Source organism: Ctenocephalides felis, unplaced genomic scaffold (assembly GCF_003426905.1).
Source record: "Ctenocephalides felis isolate EL2017-DRISC unplaced genomic scaffold, ASM342690v1 CF-g0.4_SCAFFOLD_01170, whole genome shotgun sequence".
Classification (NCBI taxonomy): Eukaryota; Metazoa; Arthropoda; class Insecta; order Siphonaptera; family Pulicidae; genus Ctenocephalides; species Ctenocephalides felis.
Genome location: NW_020537324.1, coordinates 48,820,936 through 48,844,763, shown reverse-complemented (window position 1 = coordinate 48,844,763; position 23,828 = coordinate 48,820,936). Strand labels below are relative to the sequence as shown.

Genomic DNA, 23,828 nt, shown 5'->3' with positions numbered 1-23,828 from the left:
GTGGATACAATTTTTAGTCGGCGTTTTCGGAAATACCGCTCAACCGATTTGAATGATTGAAGAAGCATTCGATTCCTACTTACAGGCATTAGTGCTGATTAGTTTTTTAAGAAAGATTGGTCCAGCCGTTTCTGAGATTCCAAAGCGTGCAGAAAATGGAACTTACGTTTTTGAGAGAACAGAGCAACCGATTTTAATGATTCAAAAAAGATTTAATTCGTAATGGTAAGAAGACATGTTTATTAGTTATGGCAAAGACAGGCCCAACCGTTTCTGCGATAAAGAGCTAAAAGTGTTAAAAATGGGAGTTTTTGAGAAAACAAAGCATGCGATTCGAATGATTCAAAAAACATTATGCTGGTGAAGTAACGATTAGTTTTTAAGGAAGCAAATTTTTTATCATTTCTAAATTTCATTCAGATAAAAAAAAATTAAAAAATATTTTTGTTGAGTATCGAAAATGACTCACTTAAATAAATAAATAAATAATTCTAACTTTGCAAAACAGTTTATATAATTCTTAGAAATTCATTCATTCATTCATTTCTTCGTTATAACTTTTCTCTTATATTTCGTCTATAAAATACGAATAATGAAACCTCTAGCATTTATAATAATCTATTTGAAAGCAATTTAATATTCTTCGAATATTTCATTGCAGTAAGGGAAGATCCAGCCATTTGCCTTAAGGCACGATGCCATGCACAACTAGTTCCTAAATCATTTGGCAAAAACGTATAGACTTAATTTACTTCTTAAACTTCAAATAATGGATGTGAACCTGTCTTCAACTTTCTATAATATGTAAGTAATCGACTTAATCCATGAGAATTTAATATTTCAATTGCATCTTTTCTTATTGTGTCAATTGTCGACTGTTTATTTCTTAAATAAAGTTTTCGCTTCTCACTAAAAATTAATCAATGCGGTAAAGATGCTTGGATCCATATTTCAAATAAATTTATAATATCTATAATTGTAATAATTAAATTTAATTTATTTAACGCATTTCAATCTACTTTGTGTTCTAAAGATGCATTTTATATCAGTGTGGACGTCAACGGTGATCAGTAAAAAGCACCAAACGAAATATAAGTATGGATGTATGCCCTAAGGAAGTTGAATAAACTTGTGTAATGAAATATTATATTAGGAAATAAAAAAATAATATTTAGTTCAACTAACTCGCCATTCCATTAATTAGGTAATTATGAATAACTTCCAATTACGAAATTACTATGATATAAAAACAAACCATAGAAGTCACATAATTCTATCGCCACGCGAATTTAAAATATTTTACAATATTATTGATATAGTAAATCGACAAGCACATTATATTATATTGTAATTGGTACACATGTTTTATTTTATTTTTATTAACAATAATGCTAGTTTATTTAATAAAATATTTTATTCTTTATAAGCGCAATTGCTAACGTAATATTCGATAACTTTTAATTTTTAATTTTAATAGGCCATATATTTTAATAATTTTATAGCAATAGTTGTTAGAACCATATTTTTTAATGTATAATAGAATAGAATATTGGGTCTATAGAATAAAATATTGGGTCATTATGTATGATTTAATATATTATATATTTGTCCGCGGGTAAAAAGGTCTACCATCAATATCTCCAAACAAGAAAATGTAAGAATTTTTACCAACAATAATTGAAAGCAGAGGGTACAAGTTGTATAACCAGCCACAACCTTGAATTCTATAACGTCTTTATCAGGAGATGATCGACCATGCTTGAAAATCCATAACAAAGTATTTCGTTAGTTTTTTTGGTCGTGAGCACTGTTGTTTAGTTTACGAGACCTTAACATAATTTACAAGTATAAGTTATTTAATTATTTTATAAGATGTATTGCTAATTTCAAGTCAGATTCAACAGATATTAATATACCTCTATGAAAGCTTACAAAGTGGAGTAAAATGAACCATCTAAAACTTCACCCTGAAAAAGTGTAAAATAAAAAAATAGTAAATTAATATAAAAATCTCTATCTGTTATTTTCTTCGAGAGGGCAACTCTGTGGTTAACCAATCTTATTTTGCTATTATTATGTACTTTATATTAGATATAAATATCTAAGAATATTGGCTTGTACGTGATGCAGCAATGCCCGCGAAAAGTAATTTTCACTTAAAATTAAATTTGAGAGCTATAACATCAAGTGGAATTTTAATATCATTCTTCTTAATATCGAGCTTGTCCGAAGTTGGTATCAATGCCACAAAATTCCTTGAGAATATTCTCACAAAATTACGAACCTAAACAAATCCAAAAAGCGCATAAAGTCTTATGAAATCTATTTCCACATTTTTCTTGTCCCCAATGTTGTTGCAAAGCCTTTGAGGCCACTTTTATTTAGCCATTTGAATTTAAATCGCACTCTTTTTCCCCTTAATGCTAACGAGGTTGCTCCTTTTTAAATGCTTTTTCCTTCGCCTTGCTTTCGTTGCTTGCAAATTACAAAATATGCCAAGAAAAAGGAAGAAGAAGCACTCTCTATTTGCAAGTAGGATGTACTGACTACCGGGGATAGTTCCTATGCAAATCACATACGTACAAAAGCTCTCTATGTTGTTACTTCTCATCGTATTCTAGCCAAGCAGGGCGTTTCCAGAATAATTTTAGACACAAAAGTACAATACAGTATTATACAGCAGAATATTTTGTTAAAAAAATATATAACTAGTGGGGCGCATGGCATCGTGCCTTGAGGCAAATTGCTGGAACCAAAAATTATTATTTTTATTAAAAGATTAACGCTGTTGAAAAAAATTTACTTCAAAAAAATTAGATTTTTGAGAAATTATAAATTTGACAAAAATTTGTCTTTATTTTGACATATTTTGGAAATTCTGAACTTTTTTTCAAAGCAATTGTACTGCTTTAACTGCATAGAGACGAAATATCGAAGCGTGTACGCGCCGCTCCGCCGTCCAACGAATAAACATTGGTACGGAACCCATAGGAATGTAAACAAAATTTACTGTTAAAACTTATTGTTAAAATCTCTATAAAATATCTGATAATTTAATGTGCATATGTCTAATGATCATTTTTGACCGCCAGATGGCACTTTTCTAATTTTTTTTTACTAGATCTCCGAAACCGCAAGACCTGCCTTCATGAAAATTTAATCAGTTCTTCATCTTGTAAATACAAGTAAAATTTGTTTTAAATTATTAAAATCGGACGCTCCGTTCTCTTAAAAATCGAGTTACCAACCGAGGGCACTTTTTGCCCCGTATCTTCGGAACGGCTAGACCTGCCTTCGCCAAAAACTAATCAGCACGTCTCCTTATCAATAAGAATCGAATGTGTTTTGAATTATTCAAATCGGTTAATCGGTGTTCCCGAAATCGTCGATGAAACTTTGTATCCGCACACACACGCATATACATACACACACTTACACACACACACATATATTCATTTTTTCTAAGGTATGCCAAAATATTCAGAAAGCTTCAAAACGTCGAGAAATGCAAAAATTTTCATTTTCGATTTTTTGCGATTACTATAACTTTCCCTTTAACTTTAAAACTTTGACAATTCACTCAAGTGTATTAAATTTAAATAAAATTTAATTGAATGAAGTACGTTTTACTACTGGAATGAGATATGAGAGACATCGAAGTTATTTAGATTCTCATAACATATAGAAGAACGGGGCTTGAAGGTTCGCGGGAAAAAAAGACCACCACTGAAATCTCAAAAAACAGGTAAAGTTAGAATTTGTTTAATAACAATTTTTAAAAGTAGAGAAACAAAGATGTATGATCAACTATCGCTTTAAATAAAGCAACATTGCTATCAGAAAACAAACGGCCTCGTTGGAAATCAATAACAAAAGTTCTATTTTTCGTTGTTAGCTTTTTGGTTGTAAGCACTGTTGTTTAGTTTGCCTTGATATGATTTTTAAGTATGCCTTATTCAATTTTTTTTTTCAGTTAAATTCAACTGTATTATTTATAGAAGCTGTATAAACACGTTCATGTGGGTAGGGTAAAAAGAATAAATCAAACTTTTATCTTGGCAAAGGCGTAAATAATAAATAAATAGTAAATAAAAATGTGAGCTCAGTTGAAAAATGCTATATCACAAGAAATAAATTAAATAAATAGTTATTCCAACTCTGCTGATGTATATTTCTGACAAAATACCAGATCGAGTTCATACAAAGTTATCTTTGTAAAAATGTGCCGAGGAAATTTATATTTTGCATTGGTTGTGTATTGTGGCTGTTAATTCAAAAAATTCCTTCAAAATTAAAAATAAGACATTGGATCTGTTTGTCCTCTGGCTGTCTCATGTTACGCCGAATATTGGGTAAAATTGTGCATGACAAATTTTAAAAACATAGAAAAGAAACACTATATAATTAGGAATTAACTGGAAATTTCACTGAATGTAGTGCATTAGTTGTTTGTTTGGTACGTGATATATGTGTAATGTGTAGACAGTATAATTGCCTAAAGTCAAATTGGGCCTTTGTGCCTCTCCTTACTATTTAAAAAAATTTACTATTTAACTAATCTAACTAAAACGTATATTTGCTACCCTTTTTATTATTGTTATGAATTATATTTCAAAACATTCTAAACTAAATTAAATTATTTCAACTAAAAATCCGACAGATTCGTGAATATATAAACTGCATAATTTTTCAATTATTTAATTTCACGTTTCTATGTTTCATCAATTATGATAATTTTCAATTGTTTGCTTTATAATATTTTTTTTCGAATAATCAACTTTAATTACGATTGTTTCATTTTACAGATATAGAATCATATCAAACGTGTGTTTGTGTTTCATATATTTAATTCTTGTGTATTATAAATACCATATATACAGCAAATTATTACCAGCATGTTAAAATAATTACGATTCTATAAACGTGTTTGCTATGCAATGACCAATATTTGTAAACTGTTCGATATGTATTCTATTCATAAATAAAATCATAAACGACAGGCTAAACATATATATTTGCGCATTTGTGTAATTCACAAATCGATCGCGGAAATACGAGTAAATTGTATAAACAGATTAAATGCAACTGATAAATTTTATTATAAATCATGAAATCATTGATTGTAAAGTATTACTGCCGATAAAAATATTGCAGTTTGATTAATAGTTTTATATCAATAATTACTGATATATTGACAAAAATATTGCAGTTTGATTAATAGTTTTATATCAATAATTACTGATATGAATATATAAATATAGAACATATACGAATTAATAATATGTCAAAATTACCAGAGGAATACATATGGTATTTCAAATCTTTTAGTTAGTTTTAACTAGATGTAGCCCAAAACTTATGATACAATGGTGGAACTAACTATAACTATAAATTAACTATTTTTGAATTAAATGATTTGAGAAAATATTAAATTAGCGAAAATACATATAAGCTTTTAAAAAATTTAATTGACGGTATGGAATGTTCCAGCAATTTGCCTCAAGGCGTGATGCCATTCACCACTAGTCGATACAAATTAATTTATAGTAAAAGAAAAAATATTTTCTATACCTATAGTTTGAAAATAGTTTGAAAATGTGATTGTTTTAAATCTATATAAATTATCGGCGCCCGTATATGGCGATCGTGTGATATTTTCTTACCAAGAAATTTATGTTTCAAGCATATTATAAAAGGCAATAAAAATAATCTTTTGGGGAAATATATAACCAACTATGATTTATTTTGTAGTTTTGTATTTGTTTTCGTAGTTATTGAATTCAATAAGAAAACTATAGATGTAAGGTCAAGTTCCTAAAAATTATTGAACACTTGAAATAAAAATAAGCATAGAGAAAGAAAGAAACGCAATTTTTAAAACACGTTCTCATTTTTAAAACTGCTATTTTATTGTTAGTAATTGTTTCTTTATAATGAATTAAATATACCTTGGGTCTGTAAATATATCGTAATGTAGACAATTTAAAAAAATGTATAGACCTTTGACTCTTCTGGCACAATGTTCAATCACATATGTGAATATTTTTGGAACTATAGTAGATTCATATTATACATAAAAGTATTACAAAATTAAAAATATAGATTTTGTTTATAAAAGTGACATCTATCAAAATAATAATAATTTTAATTATTTTTAAATAGCCTCGTCATATTTGACTAATTTTGAATCAAATGATTCTAAACGATTTGAGAAAATATTATATTGATGAAAATAATTTGGATAAATGCACAAACTTTCTTTTGGAGTAGTTAATAGTGTGTTCATAAATTCCGAAAAATATAAATGATAAATAAATAAAAAAAAATTATAGAGGTTTATTAAAATACCAGAAGACGATATGAATATGAGAATGATATCGATATTATGGCAATTGTTTGGAACATGTCTACAAGCCAGGCTAATTATTCTACTATTAATATACCCACGATATAATTAATTAGGATGTTATTTGGATACAGAAGTTTGTAATGTTCCATATAACATTTTATCGAACCGAAAGAATCCATTGTACTGTAATTGCTTGTGTTTTTTTTAGTTTTAAACATTTTTTTAGTTTCAATTTCTAGCAAATCTACTACTAGTTTGCAGAGAATATATTGGTATTTACTGGTATACGTATCTTTGTAATTTCCATTAAGTTTCTTCCACTATTTGCATATAGATGCATTCGTAAGACCAATTGCCAATTACTTTTAGTAGATATTTGATCGTTTAATATATTTCAAGCTAAAAAGTTAATTATTGCTTAAACAGATAAACGTCGGAATTAACTATTCTAATTACGTAAGATTTCTTATTTAAACTGCTAACGATTTAGTAAATAAACTTCCAGCAGTTTGAATAGTTGCAATTCTGGACGAAGAATCTCACTTTGTGTTTTCAAGATATACGTAGGATAGAATCTGTATATTTGCAATAATTGCAAATAATTTTAGCCTAATTAAACTTTAGCAAAATTCTGATAGACATTGAAATAATTACTTATATTTTGCTTTTTCTTCGTTGATAAATTGTGTTATATAGTACACAAAATTAGTGAATAAATTTTATGCAATTAAAGAGCAAAAATTATATGTAAAATTCAGTAAATAATAAATGTAAATATTATACTATTAATATATTCTGAATTACTTATATCAATGATTTTATTCCTTTACGTTTTCTGCAGGAGTGTCGCTGCTATAAGGAACAGAATGTACCTTAGTAACGCACTAAACTGACCAGACAATGATATATTTTAAGATATTTATATAATTATCAAAATAAAAATGTGTTGAAAAATTGAAAATTACGCTTCTAATGAATTAGAAAATTACAGAAAAACTACTAGTACTAATAGTTTAATTCATGGTGATAAATCTTGACCGACCGACAAAGAACATGTCGTCGACAATGAACGACACCCGTATACACAGGTAGTAGAGTGGATATCGGACGACACAACAGCGAAGGAGTTTAAGGTGTTTTAATTAGTTGTACTTTGATAGAATTCTCATAACCGAATATAATTTCCATAAAAAGTAGAATTAACAAAATCAATTTATATTTCAATTAAAGTAATATTAATAATGTACGATTCTGCACTACTAATTGGCTGAACAATGCCAATTAAAAAAATATAAAGCATTTAATAAATTTATAAATTTATAAAAATGATAGTTTCTTTATAAATGATGTTCAGCCGATTAAAACCAAAATTCAAAACAAAATTTCATTATAACTCACCGCTGTCATGATTCCTACATTCTGCACAGACTAACTGTCGCCTTCTGGCTTGGGGTGCATTTTGATGTTGCTGCTGCTGCTGTTGCTGTTGCGCTGCAGCAGCAGCAGCTTGCGCCGCTGCTTGTCTACCTGCTGCTGCTGCGGTGGCTAGCATATGCTGCCGTTGCTCCTGCAACCGCTGAATAACCTGCAGTTGATGTAAGTGCTGTGCACCAAGCGCCCCGAGAGCGCTGACAGGTTGACCGTGCCCGTTGCCGCCCTGACCGCCATCCTTGTAGCCTTCAGGGGGGCTGAGTGCCGCCTGATCGACAAACTCGAGAGGTGGTGCGAACTTAGGACTCTGGAAAAAGAATAATATTTTATTAATTTACAGTTTTAAATCTACTTTCTACATTTTAATGAAGAGCTTGCTATCTTTTTATCAATTAAAGTCCGTAATTTATTTATTCTTAAAGAATAAAATTCATTGAAGACAAATTAAAAAATTCAATAAAACCCTTAGGCTACGCGCATGAATGTTTCTACCAAGACTACACGCGTCAGAATAACTTCAAACTTTTAACGAACAAGGTCTTATATGTGAGTTATTATTTACATCATTATTAAGATAATCTGAACATGTAAAAGTACAGTATTCAGAATTGTAAAAACTACGTATTAGGAGGCGGTATTACTTGTTCTTCATGATATATATGAAATAGACAAATAAGTAAGTGCGAATTTTTGTTAGAAAATCAGATACATTTTTTCATGCCACTAAATTACTTATTTAATTTCCCGTAGAAAATAAAATAGTAAATCGAAAATAAAATTTCGTATATATCTTTGTTTTAAAACATTCGATTCGTATTAATAAGGAGACGTACTGATTAGTTTTTGGCGAAGGCAAGTCTAGCGGTTCCGAAGATACGAAGCAAAACGTTCCAGAAACGGTACCTCAGTTTGTAAGAAAACGGAGCGTCCGACTTTAATAATTCAAAAAAGATTTTATTTGTATTGACGAGGTGAACACCTGATTAAATTTTTGGAAAGGCAGGTCTAGCGGTTTCAGAGATGTAGTAAAAAAAACTAAAAAAAAGCTATTTGGTGATCAAAAATAATCATTAGACATATGCACATCAAATTATCAGATATTTTATATAGATTTTAATAATGTGTATCAATTTTGTTTACATTTCTATGGGTTCCGTAATATTGTTTGTCCTTAGACGGCGACGCGGCGCATACGCGCTTCGATATCATTCGTCTCTATGCAGCTAAAGCAGTGCGATTGCTTTGGAAAAAAGTTCAAAATATCCAAAATATTTCAAAATAAAAAAAAAAACATTTTCTCCAAAAAAGACAATTTTTTTCAAAAATTTAAAATTTCTCAAAAATAATTTTTTTTCAAAGATTAAAAAAAATAATCTTTGATCGCTCACTTTTTGTCATCTTTTAAGCACTTTATAAAAGCTTTCATAAATCTTCTGGTTTTTATTTGCAAAGGACTGAATCAGATGCAATTTGACGCCATATAATAATCATTATAGATCTTTTTTAAATTCAAGTAACTTTGTAAAGATCAAAACTTAAAGTAATTAAGTGGTGTAAGCTCAGGACTATATGGTGGATTTTAGCTTAAATTGCCTTTTCACCCGAGCAGAAACTAAAAAGCAAAATTTTTGAAAAAATTTCGATTTTATTTTTCATCTCGCAACCAACGCCAAACAAAAGCTACACAGTCGATCAAAAAACCCCTTTTAACATCTGAATTGCCTACTGTCGAATAACAAAAGATACTTTATATTAGGACTATGTCAGTAAACCAAAAAATTTAATTAAAACCATCATTCACTTAGTTCCCAACCAGATATTTAGAGTAAGTAAAGCTAGACAGCTTTACTCTCAATACCAGTGGCGGATCCAGGGGGGGGGTCACGGGGGTCATGACCCCCCCCTGAGCCTGTTTTAGGACTTCGATAAAACAACAAAATTTTGTTATTCAACAACAAAATTACTTCATAATGTTTTTATTCATGTATTTTGTTACCAAACACATTTTATAACTTGATTGTTTAACTTATTATAGACGAATGGTAAGGTCCTAAAATTTAAGGATTTTCTAATCGTATTGCGAATATACGTTCTATACATAATTTTGAATCAAGTATTACAGTTTAGGAAAAAAAATCATATAAATATAAAAAAATTAAACTAATTGTGAGTGGTCCTTAACCATGAACTTTCCGTAATCTTAACGTCTGTAAATAGACGACCTAATCAATATATAAATAATTTGATTTAAACTGATTTAGAGATGTATACCTAATCGCTGTAAACCATTTTGAAGTGAGAAACTATTGCAAATATTATTTTTTTCAAATATAGTAGTTATTTTTGAAAAATGGATTAAATATTACACATTGATGGGAAACGAACACATACGAAATACGAATACATAAACACGGTGAATTTTCTAAAAGCGCGGCCAAATACTCCAAACTTTAATTATCATAAGTAAACCACTTATGGCAGGCCTTAATATTTCATTTAGAGCAGAAACTCTGACGCCATGCAAAGTTTCATTAAAATCGCCAAAAAAATTGACAATCCATTATGTAAAAGAAACGGTTTGACCGATCTTTGCCAAAAACCATTTAAATCCAAATAATATCAATCGAATAGTTTTTGTTTTTGCAAAAACGGTTAAGAATTTTTGACAAAAACATGGACGATAATTTTTGCACTTTTCTGCCAATAGTAAAGAAACGGACCAACCAATTGTCTCAAAAAACTAATCAACGCAAACACTTATCCAGTTTTATTTTATAGTTTTTAACTTTCCGAAGGAGAAGTTTATCTTTTCATAGAAAAATCCGACTCGCTAATTTTATGTTTTCTCGACGTTTCAAGCCATTCTGAATCGAATGAGACCAACATTTGGAAAACGTATGTGCGTGTGTGTGTGTATGTTAACAGATTTTTTGCCGTAAATCGACGTTTTCTCCAAAACCGATTTCAAAAATTTAAAAGCCGATCGATGTATCTCGATGAGGACTAGCGTTTTTGAGTTTTGCGGGACGAACGTCCGGGCCGTTTCTTTGTAAATTGCAGAAAAGTAAAAAAAAATTTTTGTCCACGTTTTAGCTCGCAATTCTGAATCGATTTTGAAAATTCAAAAACCAATCGGAAGATATTGGTTGGGAATCGTGCTGATTAGTTTTTGGTAGAGATTGGGCGGGCCGTTTTCTTGTATTAAAGTTAAAAAAAAATAAAGTTCGACGATTTTTATGATTTTTTTACCGGTAGATACCATAGTCTCGTAGATCATACTAAAATATTACGGCCCTGCGACAAGTCGTTTAATTTTAAAAATTCTTCAAAGCTTGCAAAAATTAGTACCGTTTTTTGGCATTCAACAAAATTAGACTTTTGATCGACGTTTTCTCAAAAATGCCTGAACCGATTTCAGAAATTTAAAAGCCATTTGATGTATCTCAATGAGGACTATCGTTTGTCAGTTTTGTGAGAAGATCAGACGAGCCGTAAATTCTTTGTAATTAGAAAAAAAAAATTAAACTTTTCATCCACATTTAAGCTCAAACTACCGAATCGATTTAAAAAAATCAAAAACTGTTTGAAAGATATTAGTTGGAAATCATACTGATTAGTTTTAGGTGAAAATCTACCGAGCCGTTTTCTTGTAATAAACTGTTGAAAAAAAATCTAAGCCGATTATCATGAAAATTTTTTTAGCGACATATTTCATGGTCTTACTGAACCTACTGAAATATTGCGGCCTTACGACAAGTAATTTAATTTTAAAAATTCATCAAAGTTTGAGAAAATGAGTATAGTTTTTTTGACGTTTGTTAAATCTAAAATTAGACGATTTTAGATAGAGTACTTGGTCTTAATGAACATACTAAACCATTAGAGTTCTGCGGAAACTGGTTTAATTATAAAAATAATTGATTTTTGAAAATTTGCTTCTAAAAAATACTCCGAGTTAACGTGTTCGTTTATTTGAATTATGTGTAATAAATTTACTCGGTATACTTTTGATCACTCATAAATTGATTCATTTTTTATTGATTAAGTCGCTTATTTACACATATCGGGAAATTCATGTAACTTGCCTCAAGGCAAAATACCAATACCAACTAGTTAAATTTTAACATAGGTTCAGACGAAAAAACGTAGAGAACAACGTCAAATTTTGACTCACGTCAAAGACGCAGATTATTTAAAAAAAATACACATGTGTAGGGTAAGGAGGGTTCAATTTAACTTTCACTTGTAAAAACTAAACGAAAAACATAACAACAAATAAGACATATCAAACAAAAAACTATCTGACTATGTTTAGTACAACTTCCAGCTAATTCACTGTAGAAATGTGTTTTTTTGCTGTTTTTCAAAAATTTTGTCACTTGGTCTTTTTGACTTCATAGGCGGGGTAAAATCGGACGGTGAGAGGATAAACAATTTAACGATTTAACGAAATATTAGCTACATTATTCAACCAATTCAAAATATAAATTTTATGGATGCATTTTTTAAAGATATAACTCTGTATATAATCTTGATTTGATATTTTGTCCAAGAGTTGGAATAATTATTTATTTAATTTACCTCTTGTAAAAATGCTTTTTTAAACGTCGTAAGAATCAAGTTGATGGCTGGTTGTACATTTTTGCTCTCTACATACAAATATTGTCGTTAAGAAATCCTTAACTTTACTTGTTTTTGAGATGTCGGTGGTGGACCTTTTTACCCGCGGATATTTAAGCCCCGCTCTATCTTATATATATATATATATATATATATATATAAACTTTTCAATTATGACCCCCCCCTGGCGCCGAAGCTGGATCCGCCACTGCTCAATACTAATACTTTTTAAACAAGTTATAACTCGTTAATACTCTTTTTTTATTTAAATTTACACAATTTTTTTTATTTAATTTTTGTTTCATTTTGCATTTTTATTTAAGTTTATCTTTTTCCTGAGGCATGTAATAGCTTCGGTGCTTCAGAAATTAATGAATTTCACATGACTAGAAACAAAGTTTATACTGAACGGCAAAAGTAGAGAAAACAATAAGACATTCGTGACTTCTTTAAATCTAAATGAAATATGTTTGCCATGCGTGTACATACATTACATAAAATGTAAAAAGAAGTTTGTTTGCATACATCAATGTATCAAACGTGCCGGATTTACTCTATACTTACAACATTATTTAAGTAAACATATTAATTATATTTTTGATATCATAGCTTTTGAGATAAAATTCCATTTAATAATAGCATGACGGATCAAAACCTTTACTTAAAACTATTGCTTTGTGTAAGACAAATTCTTATAAATTTACGTTTGTATAAGGCAATTATTATGCACGTGATATCTATAAATATGAGTACACAAACTAATGTAATTACTGCTGTACTGCTAAATTGTTAAAAATATCTTTCTTCTTCAAATTAACAGGAAAAAACAATTTAGGTTTCAATGTAAAATGAAACTTCAATTATAAACACATTTTAAAGATAAGTTAATAAAACTGTTAATTAACAATAGTAATACATGAATCTAAATGATCTCAACAGATTACGTAAAATATTACGAACATCTGTTTCGCAGATCAATGTAAAATTCAATGTTGATTCTGGATCGCATCGCTTTTATATTTGTGACGGAATTGTAAATAATACTCAATTACTCTACTCTAGACAATATGAGGATATCGTATGTCATTTTATAACTCTCGAAAATATAAAAAAGTGATGATTGTCTTCCGCGTTGGTTTACAAACATGCAACAAGTTGACAATGCTGTAACAGTCACGTGATCAAAATTCACACAATAGTTAATGTCGGAAACAATTGCCAATAAATATTTATTATTGCTCTCATGTTTATTGAAATTGGTATAATAGATCAGAATATGTGCTGTTATTGATATTAGCGAATCATGTACTGAGTAATTTTATTATTGTTATTAATTATTCTCATTCTCTATTATTTGTTTGTTTTGAAATTTTTCAAATTATAGGCAGTTATTATTTTCGTGGTAATAAAATCGTGTAACACGCAAAATTCATTTTCCGCGATGTATAATTTCAGTTTTAATTTGTGACCTTTATATATAAATGTTTGAAGCCATATTAATATAACAATATTGATATACGTGCATCATTTGTGCATACTTTATAATTTATATTTATTTTTTTGTTTATTTTATTTATTTTATCTTCATATGAATATAAGTTGCTAATAAAAATTTTTTTACATATTACTTTATTTTAACAATAAATCATACTCTGCTTTTTCTGTTAATTAAGAGCTTCAACAAAAATTCAAATGAAATGGAATACCAAAATTCATATTCTACAATATTTGCTCCGTATCTCCAAAACCGCTGGACCGATCTTGGCCAAAGACTAATCAGCAAGTCTCCCCATCAAAAGGAATTGATTACATTCTGAAGCATTCAAATCGATTCATCTGATATCGTCGACTAAAAATTGTCTCTCGTTCACATCAAAAACATGCACTTTTCTAAGGTATTCCAAAATGTTCAGAAACCTCTAAAACGTAAAAATACGCAAAAATTTTCATTTCAGATTTTTTAACCACTACTGTGAGATATCTTACGGACTGTTAATAAATATAAATGTAAAAAATGTAGTTCCTTCTTATATAATTCCAAGTAAAGTTTTTTCTAATATAGAAATTTAATAAGTTGCATACACTTACTTTTCGAAATATTTTTCATAATATTAATATTGCTTTGACCTTATATTCTGTCAAACATTCTCAAATACTTATGTGTAGTATTTTTTAAAGAAAATATGAAATACAAGATTTATTAGAATCATTGATAGAGTCAGTAAATTAAACATTGATAGAGTCAGTAAATTATCTTAATATCAGGGTAGGGCGGGGAATAAAAGTCCAATTTAACTTTACATAATAGTGAAAACCAAACCAATTATTTCACAACAAATAATATATATCAAACAAACAACTACCTGACAATGTGCAATAAAACTTCCAGCGAATTCATAATTGTAAAAGTATATTATTTTTTTCCTGGTTCTTTTTAACTCATAGAAAAAGTAAAATGGTAAAATTGGTAAATTGGACGGCCAGATGTAATGTATTATTTTTAATTCTATACGAATTTTACGTAATAATAATTACATTATTCAACTATAAATTTCATGGGTATATTTTTTATAACCTTGATCTGGTATTTCGTCAAAAATATTTATCAGCAGAGTTGGAATAACTATTTATTTAATTTTTGTAAAATTGCTTATTTTAACTTAATTCACTATTATATTCACTATTTTTTTTATTATTTACACCAAAGATTCGGTTGATCCTTTTTACCCAGCTATAACTAACTTCTATAGAGGTTATATAAAAAACTGTAGTATCTAACTTGAAATTAACAATATAATTTACAAAACAAATAAATCTTTAGCCATCTTATAGCTAAATATTCTAATATTTTTGTTTAATTTTCGGTTCAAATTGTAGTACCACCGAAATTGAATTATGTCGAAACGTTTGGAAAATAAAATCGTTCTCATAGATTCCTCCTAATTTGATGTGTTTTTCTGAAAATATTTCATACCTTTTTAATGTTAACAAAACATTATAATGTTAACTATAAGAAAACTCAACACGCAAATATTTATATACTCTATATAAATATTATATGAACACGATAACAGCCTTAGAATTTTTTATTTAATTAATAAAGTGATTATGTTATCAAATTTTGTTTAATTTATTTTTCACCATATCATGATTATTTAAGCTTACGCGAATGTCAAAACATATTTTTGTCTCAAAATGTTTTTTGTTATTTTGATATACACAATTTTAAAACACACCTTGAGATATATCTGTTGAGTCTTAAAAATTTCTAAAATAGATTTCTTAATAGGTTTCACAAACATAAATTGAGAAAATCATATAACATTTTCAGTTCATGACTTCATATTAAAAGTATAAACCAAATGAATGTAATTGAAAATATTTAAAAGCAAGTATGAGTTCCGGTTTCAAAATATTGAAATAATGTCTGTTTTCAGTACTGGAGAAAAATATGAATTGTGCAAAATTAATCCATTTCATACAGTTTTATGTAAACACTAAATTATAAATTGAATAATTATACTCAAAGCAGATTTTCTAATATGAAAGTACTTTAATTTGATTTTTTAACATAAATGAATATTAGTGAGTATAGCCAAATTAAACAATAATAATAAGTAAAATATTTTATTTGTCTGCACCATTGCGAAATTCAATGTAGAAAATTACATTAACATATTGTAACATATAATAATAAAGCACAGGAATCCATAAAACTTGTCATTTTCTGATGGCAAGGTGCAGCAGTTTAATATGTGGAAGAACAGGATTTATTACAGAACATAACACATTCTTCATATCTAATCTGGAACAGTTTACGTGACTATAAAGTCGTTGTTCGTTGTGGAAATTCTTATGTGATTCATGCGAAGCCTGGGGCGATAATTCTACAGATAATTCACAATATCATGGCCAGAAGGCGCTTTGCCATATTATCACTCCGAGAACGACGTACAGGAGCGAGTAATATTCAATTCACTACATAATGGCTTTCGCCGCAGCCAACACTTTAATTACAACGGCCGGTGCCACAAATCGATAGTACAAGGGCCAGTAAATAAGAAATTGCAGCATAATAGTCAAGAGTCGGATTAGAAAATCGATTAAACACCACCATATAAATGAGATTACTTTTTTAAAAGAATCTGCATCTTCATGCAACAAATAAGCTCTGAATAATCTTTTAATATTTTTTCGAAACTAATTAATTTTTATAATTAAATCACTTTTTATAAACCTATAATATTTTAAAGGGATCGCTTTGACTATCAGCGCTATCACCATGCAAAGCTTCATCAAAATCCCAGAAATTTAAACCTGAGGTTGTTCCTGTAAATTTTAATTTAAGAGCCAGTAAACAACAAATTGCACCATAAAGTCAAGAGTCAGATTAGAAAATCGATGCACCACCGCCATAAAGATAAGATCACTTCTTTAAAAGAATCTGTAAAAGTATCCATAATTCGAATAAGCTCTGAATAATCTTTTTTCAAACTAATTAACTATCATGAATAAACCACTTTTCATGGGCCTATATTTTAAGGTAATCGTTTTGACTGAACTCTATCACCATGCTAAGCTTCATCAAAACCCCAGAAGTGTAAACCTGAGGTTGTTTGTGTAAATTTTAATTAAAGAGCCAGTAAACTCAAAGTCAATAATTTTCAGCAAGAACAAATCAAGAGTCAGATTAAAAATTCAATGAACTATACCACCATATAGATGAGATTACTTCTTTAAAAGAATCTGCAGAAGTGTTCATACTACTTCAAATAAGCTCTGAGAAACCTCAAATTTTTTTCAAAACTAATTAATTTTTATAAGTAAAGCACTTTTCATAGGCTTGTATTATTTTGAGGGGATTGTTTTGCTATCAATGCTATCACCATGCGTCATCAAAAGCTTCATCAAAATCCCAGAAGTGTGAACCTGAAGTTGTTTCTGTAAATTTTAATTTAGGTTCCAAAAAACAAGAAATTGCAGCAGAAAGTCAAGAGTCAGATTAGAAAATCGATGCACACCCACCATAAAGATGAGATTACTTCTTTAAAAGAATCTGTAAAAGTGTTGATAATTCGAATAAGCTCTGAATAACCATTTTTCTAATATTTTGAGCAGATCTTTTTGACTGTCAACTCAATCATCATGCGAAGCTTCATCAAAACTCCAGAAGTGTAAACCTGAGGTTGTTTTTGTGAACTTTAATTTAAGAGTCAGTAAACTCAAAGTCAATAATTTGCAGCAAGAACAAATCAAGAGTCAGATTAGAAATTCAATGAACTATACCACCATATACATGAGATTACTTCTTTAAAAGAATCTGCAGAAGTGTTAATACTTCAAATAAGCTCTAAATAACCTATGTTTTTCAAAACTAAATAATTTTTATAAGAAAACCACTTTTCATAGTCCTATAATATTTTAGGGTAATCGTTTTGAATGAACCATATCACCATGCAAAGCTTCATCAAAATTCCAGAAGTGTTAAACTGAGATTGTTTTTGTAAATTTTAATTCAAGAGTCAGTAAACTCAAAGTCAATAATTTGCAGCAAAAACAAATCAAGAGTCAGATTAGAAATTCAATAAACTATGCTGCCATATAGATGAGATTACTTCTTTAAAAGAATCTGCAGAAGCGTTCATACTTCAAATAATTCTAAATAACCTATGTTAAGTTTTGATAGTTTGTTAAATATTTATATACAGACAAGTTTTAATCAATGCAAAATATAGTAAACTGTAAATTTGTATCTAATGAATCGTTCATTTACAAAGCGATCAAAGTTTGTTTATATGTAAAATAAATTTGTATGAAAAATGCTAGCGAACAGCAATAAAATGTGACTCTACAGTTAGAATTTCAATTTGACAAGGCCTTGAAAACGTTTTTTAGTTTAGGCATACATATCGTTCAATTTTAGTTATTTAGTTTAAATGTTTTAGTTATTTAGTTTATATAGAAAATATGTTTTGTAGTACTGATATAGTAGAAATAATAATATTTGCGCGTAGAATATCAGTATTTATAGCCGTCTGTGTCGTCATGAGTTAAATATCCATGCGATTATTTTATAAATTTAGCAATTTTCATTGCCAAAAGAAAGTTATAGTGCTTGTGAAACTTTGAAAATCAGTTTTTTATATAATTATAACAAACTACTAAAAATGAAAAATATACCCAATTTATTCTTCGTGGTTGGAGATACCATTTAAATAGCATACTAGGAAAATACAATTGCCTAACGTACTAGGCCAAATTAAAATAACTACTCAAATTTTTATTTGTTTAAATCAAAGCTATACTTTATTTATATCAAAGTTGATCCATATTTTACACAAAATACTTATTTAATAGCAGTTATCGTATGCCGAGTATGTTAATTAGAAATTACATACTTGCAAATATTTATGAACATTTTAATTACAAATCTTAATACGTAACACATGCTCCCTGTTTGTCGCAAGTGGCGCTTAATTTACACCGTCTTGTATTGCAATGCTTTTAGGTAAACGAGTACAAAACTTTAGTGGTACCAAAATACAATTATAATTAATTAATAGGTATTGCTATTAATAGCTATTAATGTAAAACAGATTGAAAAAAAACAGGCCGGACATCATAGTATAAGTTCTTTTTTGTCATTTAATTATAAATAAAATATAATATCCAATTAGAGATCATATAATCCGGATGTTTTTTTTACTTAAGTTTGGCAAAAAAGTGATAAGGTCATGAATTATGACCTCATGACACGAGATAATACGAGAAAATTTTGAGACAAGTGATCCTAAACAGTTTTACAGATATTGGAGCAACGGTTTGAGAACTTGAGCATGACATTCGAACTTATTGTCAAAATCCAAACTATTTGTCAAATCGTATCTATAAGAATGCAAAACTAAATCTTAGTTTTCAAATAAAACTTATATTAATGATATGATAGATCTCCTTATATTGATATTAAAACAGCCCAAACGGAATATTTAAACTGAGTTTAATAAAAATGTATTAAATAAAGCAAGAACAACTCAAACTCAATTAGTGTAGTAGTAATCTATATATACTTTATAGAATACTAGTATACTACACGAATTGTTAAAACTAAAGGTGAAATATTTATTGTTGCAATAGTGAAAAATAAGGCAATATTCTAAGTAGATATAAATTAATGTACAAATTCTCGAATAAAGTAGCAATATTATGCTGCAGGTCTATAACCATATGAGCTGATAATCACGAACTGTCAAAAGGCTACGTATTTATTATATTAATGAAATAGTCAAATAAAATGTATATATGAAATATGAAAACTGTTTCCATAATCTCTCATACCAGGCTATCTGAGATATGAAAATAATATATATATATATATATATATACAGTAAAACCTCGATTATCCGGACTAATTGTTGTCGATAGGCATCCGGATAATCGAAAATCCGGGTAATCCAAATTATGAAATTATGATAATGTTTTGTTTATCAAAAATAACAAATACATACATAGATATCAACAAAAATCGATGTTTATTAGAAAATTAACACTTACATATTTTTTTACAATTAGATTACATTATACATATAATATTAATCATGAGGTAAAATATTCAGGTGGTACGTAAAGTATCAATGAAGAAGAAAAGTTGCTTACGAATAATTTGTTGATCGTTTTTGTAAAATATCGCTTATAGTGTATGTACCTACACCATACCTATCATAAACTTACGGCCTGTTTCGTCTTTTTTAATGATTCGATAATATTTATTTTATCTTTAGGGAATAACACCACCCTTTAAAACTGCATATATGCACGTCAAGAGAATGTATTATTAATGTATATATAAAACTACTAGTAAAATATGCAAGTTCCGACGCGATTATGTTCGGATAATCGCGAATCCGTATAACCGAGGTCCGGATAATCGAGGTTCTACTGTATATAAATTTTTTAAAAAAATTTACTGTGCGAACAAGCCTTTCATACAAAACCTAACCTCTTAAAGATACAAACAACAAAATAATAACTTTGGTTAGACTTTATGTATCAAATTAACTTCAAAAAGTGGCACCTATAAAAATGTTAATTGACATTTGTGATTTTTGGAGATTAGGTTTTATGTGTAAAACACCTGAAAATACATAGCTTTTTGTGAGTTTGTGACTGCCAACTCAAATGATTATAGTCCCATAACATAATATTTCTATTTTATTCGAGAATTGGCTCCAAAATCATGTATGATATAAAATCGATAATATTCAAAACGTGTCGACATAAGTTAATATCTTGCTTACAATTAGTTTAATATTCGTTTGAATGAAGTTACTTTTCATTTAGGTTTACACCTTTGAGCAAAGGCTACCCCATGGGTTAGTTGCTAGTGCAATGAAACTCAGAAAACGCAGGTTCCATACCTCCATCCGATGTCAAGAGTAGTGACATCGGCTTTTACTTGGAAATATAGATACCAATAATTGTTTACAAGTATAAATAGCCTTTTACCAGAAATTGCTGCATCAACAAAAAGTTCACCAGTTAAAGAAGGTCAAATAAATTTTTGGCTTGCCATTTTTATAAACTGACGCAGTTAGGTAAGCCAGATCATCACAACTGCTTACAGAACGGTTATTTTGCAAGAAAAAATATGATCCGGCCGGGATCGAACCGGCGGCCTTCTGCGTGTAAAGCAGATGTGATACACCGACCACTACACCACGGAACCGATGTGACATCACTTCGTTACAAATTTTGATTAAATTGATGTATTAATCATTGAAGTAATCAATAAATAAATATCTTTCAACACTATTCTTACCGGGACCGGTCAAATGACCGTTTTTGATTTTTTGATTAGTATTTTTCATATCAAACGTAATTGAATCGTCATCAAACTTTATGACTTTTCCTAATATGTAGGTATGATACATTTTTCAATGTTAATTTGTATTTTCAAATTTTAATTTTGGAAAAAAAATTGTATACTGTCTTACCTACCGCGACCGGTCATTTGACCGGTAGTACGAAAGACTATGATCGGACGGCATTTTTTGTCGTAATTGTTAAGAATATGATCAAACTTACAAGAAAATGTAAATTTAGAAGAATTTAGAGTGCTAAAAACTGCCTTCTGCAAATTTATGTGCATTTTTTCCAATTCTGTATGCACGCTGCGCATATAAGGCAAGGCGTATAAATATTGCACTTCTACGGTATAAAAAGTGGATTTTCTCATTTTTGCTCAATGTCCATTTGTAGACAGATTTTTACGAAGGAATCCAAACAACAAATTGATAGGTTTAGTTTTGAATCCAAAGGTTGGTTCAACTACATTGAAAGCAATCAAAATTGTTGTAAGAGATCACGTATTACTATCGACAAACATACATTTTCAATAAAAGTAAGGTGTAAAATTATTCAGCACATGTTCAGTAATATTCAGGAAAACATAGTATAAAATTTTAGTAACTGTTCAATATATGATATAAATATAATTATGCACAGCAAATCGCACAAATGGGGTGTAAAATTTTGATAACTATCCAGTATACGTAGAAACCTGAGAATTTCTTTGAAGATTTATAACCAATGAAACCGTATTATCAAAATCGCTAGTACGATGTAAAAAAATTAAACGTTTTTACCACCCTACTTATAGCTAAACTTCTAGTAAAAAAAACTGTGATGGTAGGTACAATTGAAGCAATATAACAGCTACAAATACGGGTAAAACTAAAAATCAAGGACTCAAATAATATTAACAATTTTGGAAGCTAGAAAGAAGATTCTAATTTTCACTTACATACACATATGTTGAACAAATTACTCTAATACGGGAGTCAATTCAATTGGAATTGGCATCGTGTTTGGTGCAGATGTCATTCATAAAGTAGTCAGAAATCATTCGGTAAAATATGAATTTTAGAGAGAATTTATTAAGAATTTACATTATTTTGTATTTATTCAGGATAAATATATTGTTTTCACATAAATAAATTACGGGAAGACGATGTACCAGACAGAAATTTTCTATTCCAATTAACTTGCCGTGTAGTTCCAACAAAAATTCAGAAAAAAATCAACTAAGTACAAGTATAAGACAGATTTTCTAAAAGAAAATATTTCAGATAATGTTTTAGAAAGATGATAGGGCGAACAAAATGAGCCAAAAACGTAAAAAATGCGTGTGCAGAAAATACACTCTAAGAAAAAAAATCGTAAAAAATTGGATAAAACAGAATAAAATGTATATTTTTCATTCTAAAATAAAATAAGTATTTTGTATTTGTATTTATAAACTCCTAAACTAGCATTAACTCTTCATTGAATACTGAAAAATATAGATTTTGTATGACCGGTCATTTGAAAGCAAATCTTATTATCTTTTTCGATATTTTTTTCTTTGTAATTAATTGCAAAAAATGTTTGCTCGGCCTGATTTCAATGTCTGCATATCAAAACGAAAGCCTGTTGTTTTGAACATATGTTTTCTTAATACCTCCCGAAGAAATTCCGATAATTTTAAGTTTTCTCGAAGTTTGAAGCCATTTTGACCTTTGGAAAAATTATGTGTGTATGTACGCCGATCATCCATCTTTCGTCGACGTATTTAAAGTCAAAAACGATTGAACCAATTTCAAAAATTTAAAAGCCATTCTATGTAACGAGGTAAGGACTAGCGTATTTTTTATGAACAGCAAAAATGTCCAAATTATAAATATACATTATATGTCCACGTTTCAGCCTATAATTCTTAATCGATTTGTAGAAATTCAAAAACTGTTCCAAAGATATTAGTTGAAAATCGCTGATTAGTTTATGGTAACGTTCAGGCGAGCCGTGTCTTCATAATTAATTGTTGAAAAATATTTTTTGCCAATTTTTATGAAACTTTTTTTGGCGATTTTCTTTAAAACATACTAAAGTATCTATTGTGAGTTGTGACCCTACGATAAGTGGTTTATTTTAAAAAAAAATATCAAGATTTGATAAAATATGCTCTGTCAAATCACTTTTGAGATGTGATGAGAAAAAAATTGATTTTTGTCAAAGTTTTCTCGAAATCAAGCAAACCGATTTCAAAAAATTAAAAGCCATTCAATAAAACTCAAGCAGGGGTAAACTGGATTAGGTTTGCAAGACGATCGATCGAGTCATTTCTTTAGAATTAGTAGAAAATTGTCCTCGTTGGCGTAAAAAACGCTGAAACGATATTGAACATTGAATAAATGTTTATTAGTTTGTGTCGAAAATCGGGACGTTTCTATATAATTAAATGTAAAAATCATATTTGCAGAGAAATTTTACATGACGACAGACTTCAAGCATTACAAGCACTCTAAACAAGTTGATACCTACAAAAATCGGTTGAAATATATAAATTATTCAAAATTGGGAATAATGGGCTGCGCTGTTAGGACAACAAGTACGT

At 29.0% G+C, this 23,828-nt stretch overlaps 1 protein-coding gene across 1 annotated transcript in view; it reads right to left on the bottom strand.

The window, feature by feature from the left end:
* LOC113367339 overlaps nucleotides 1–23,828 on the bottom strand; it is a 148,759-nt gene that overhangs the window by 121,575 nt on the left and 3,356 nt on the right. Inside the window, exon 2 of the mRNA XM_026608949.1 lies at nucleotides 7,748–8,087. Within this exon, the coding sequence (XP_026464734.1) occupies nucleotides 7,748–8,087 (340 nt within the window). The remainder of the gene's footprint in view (nucleotides 1–7,747; nucleotides 8,088–23,828) is intronic.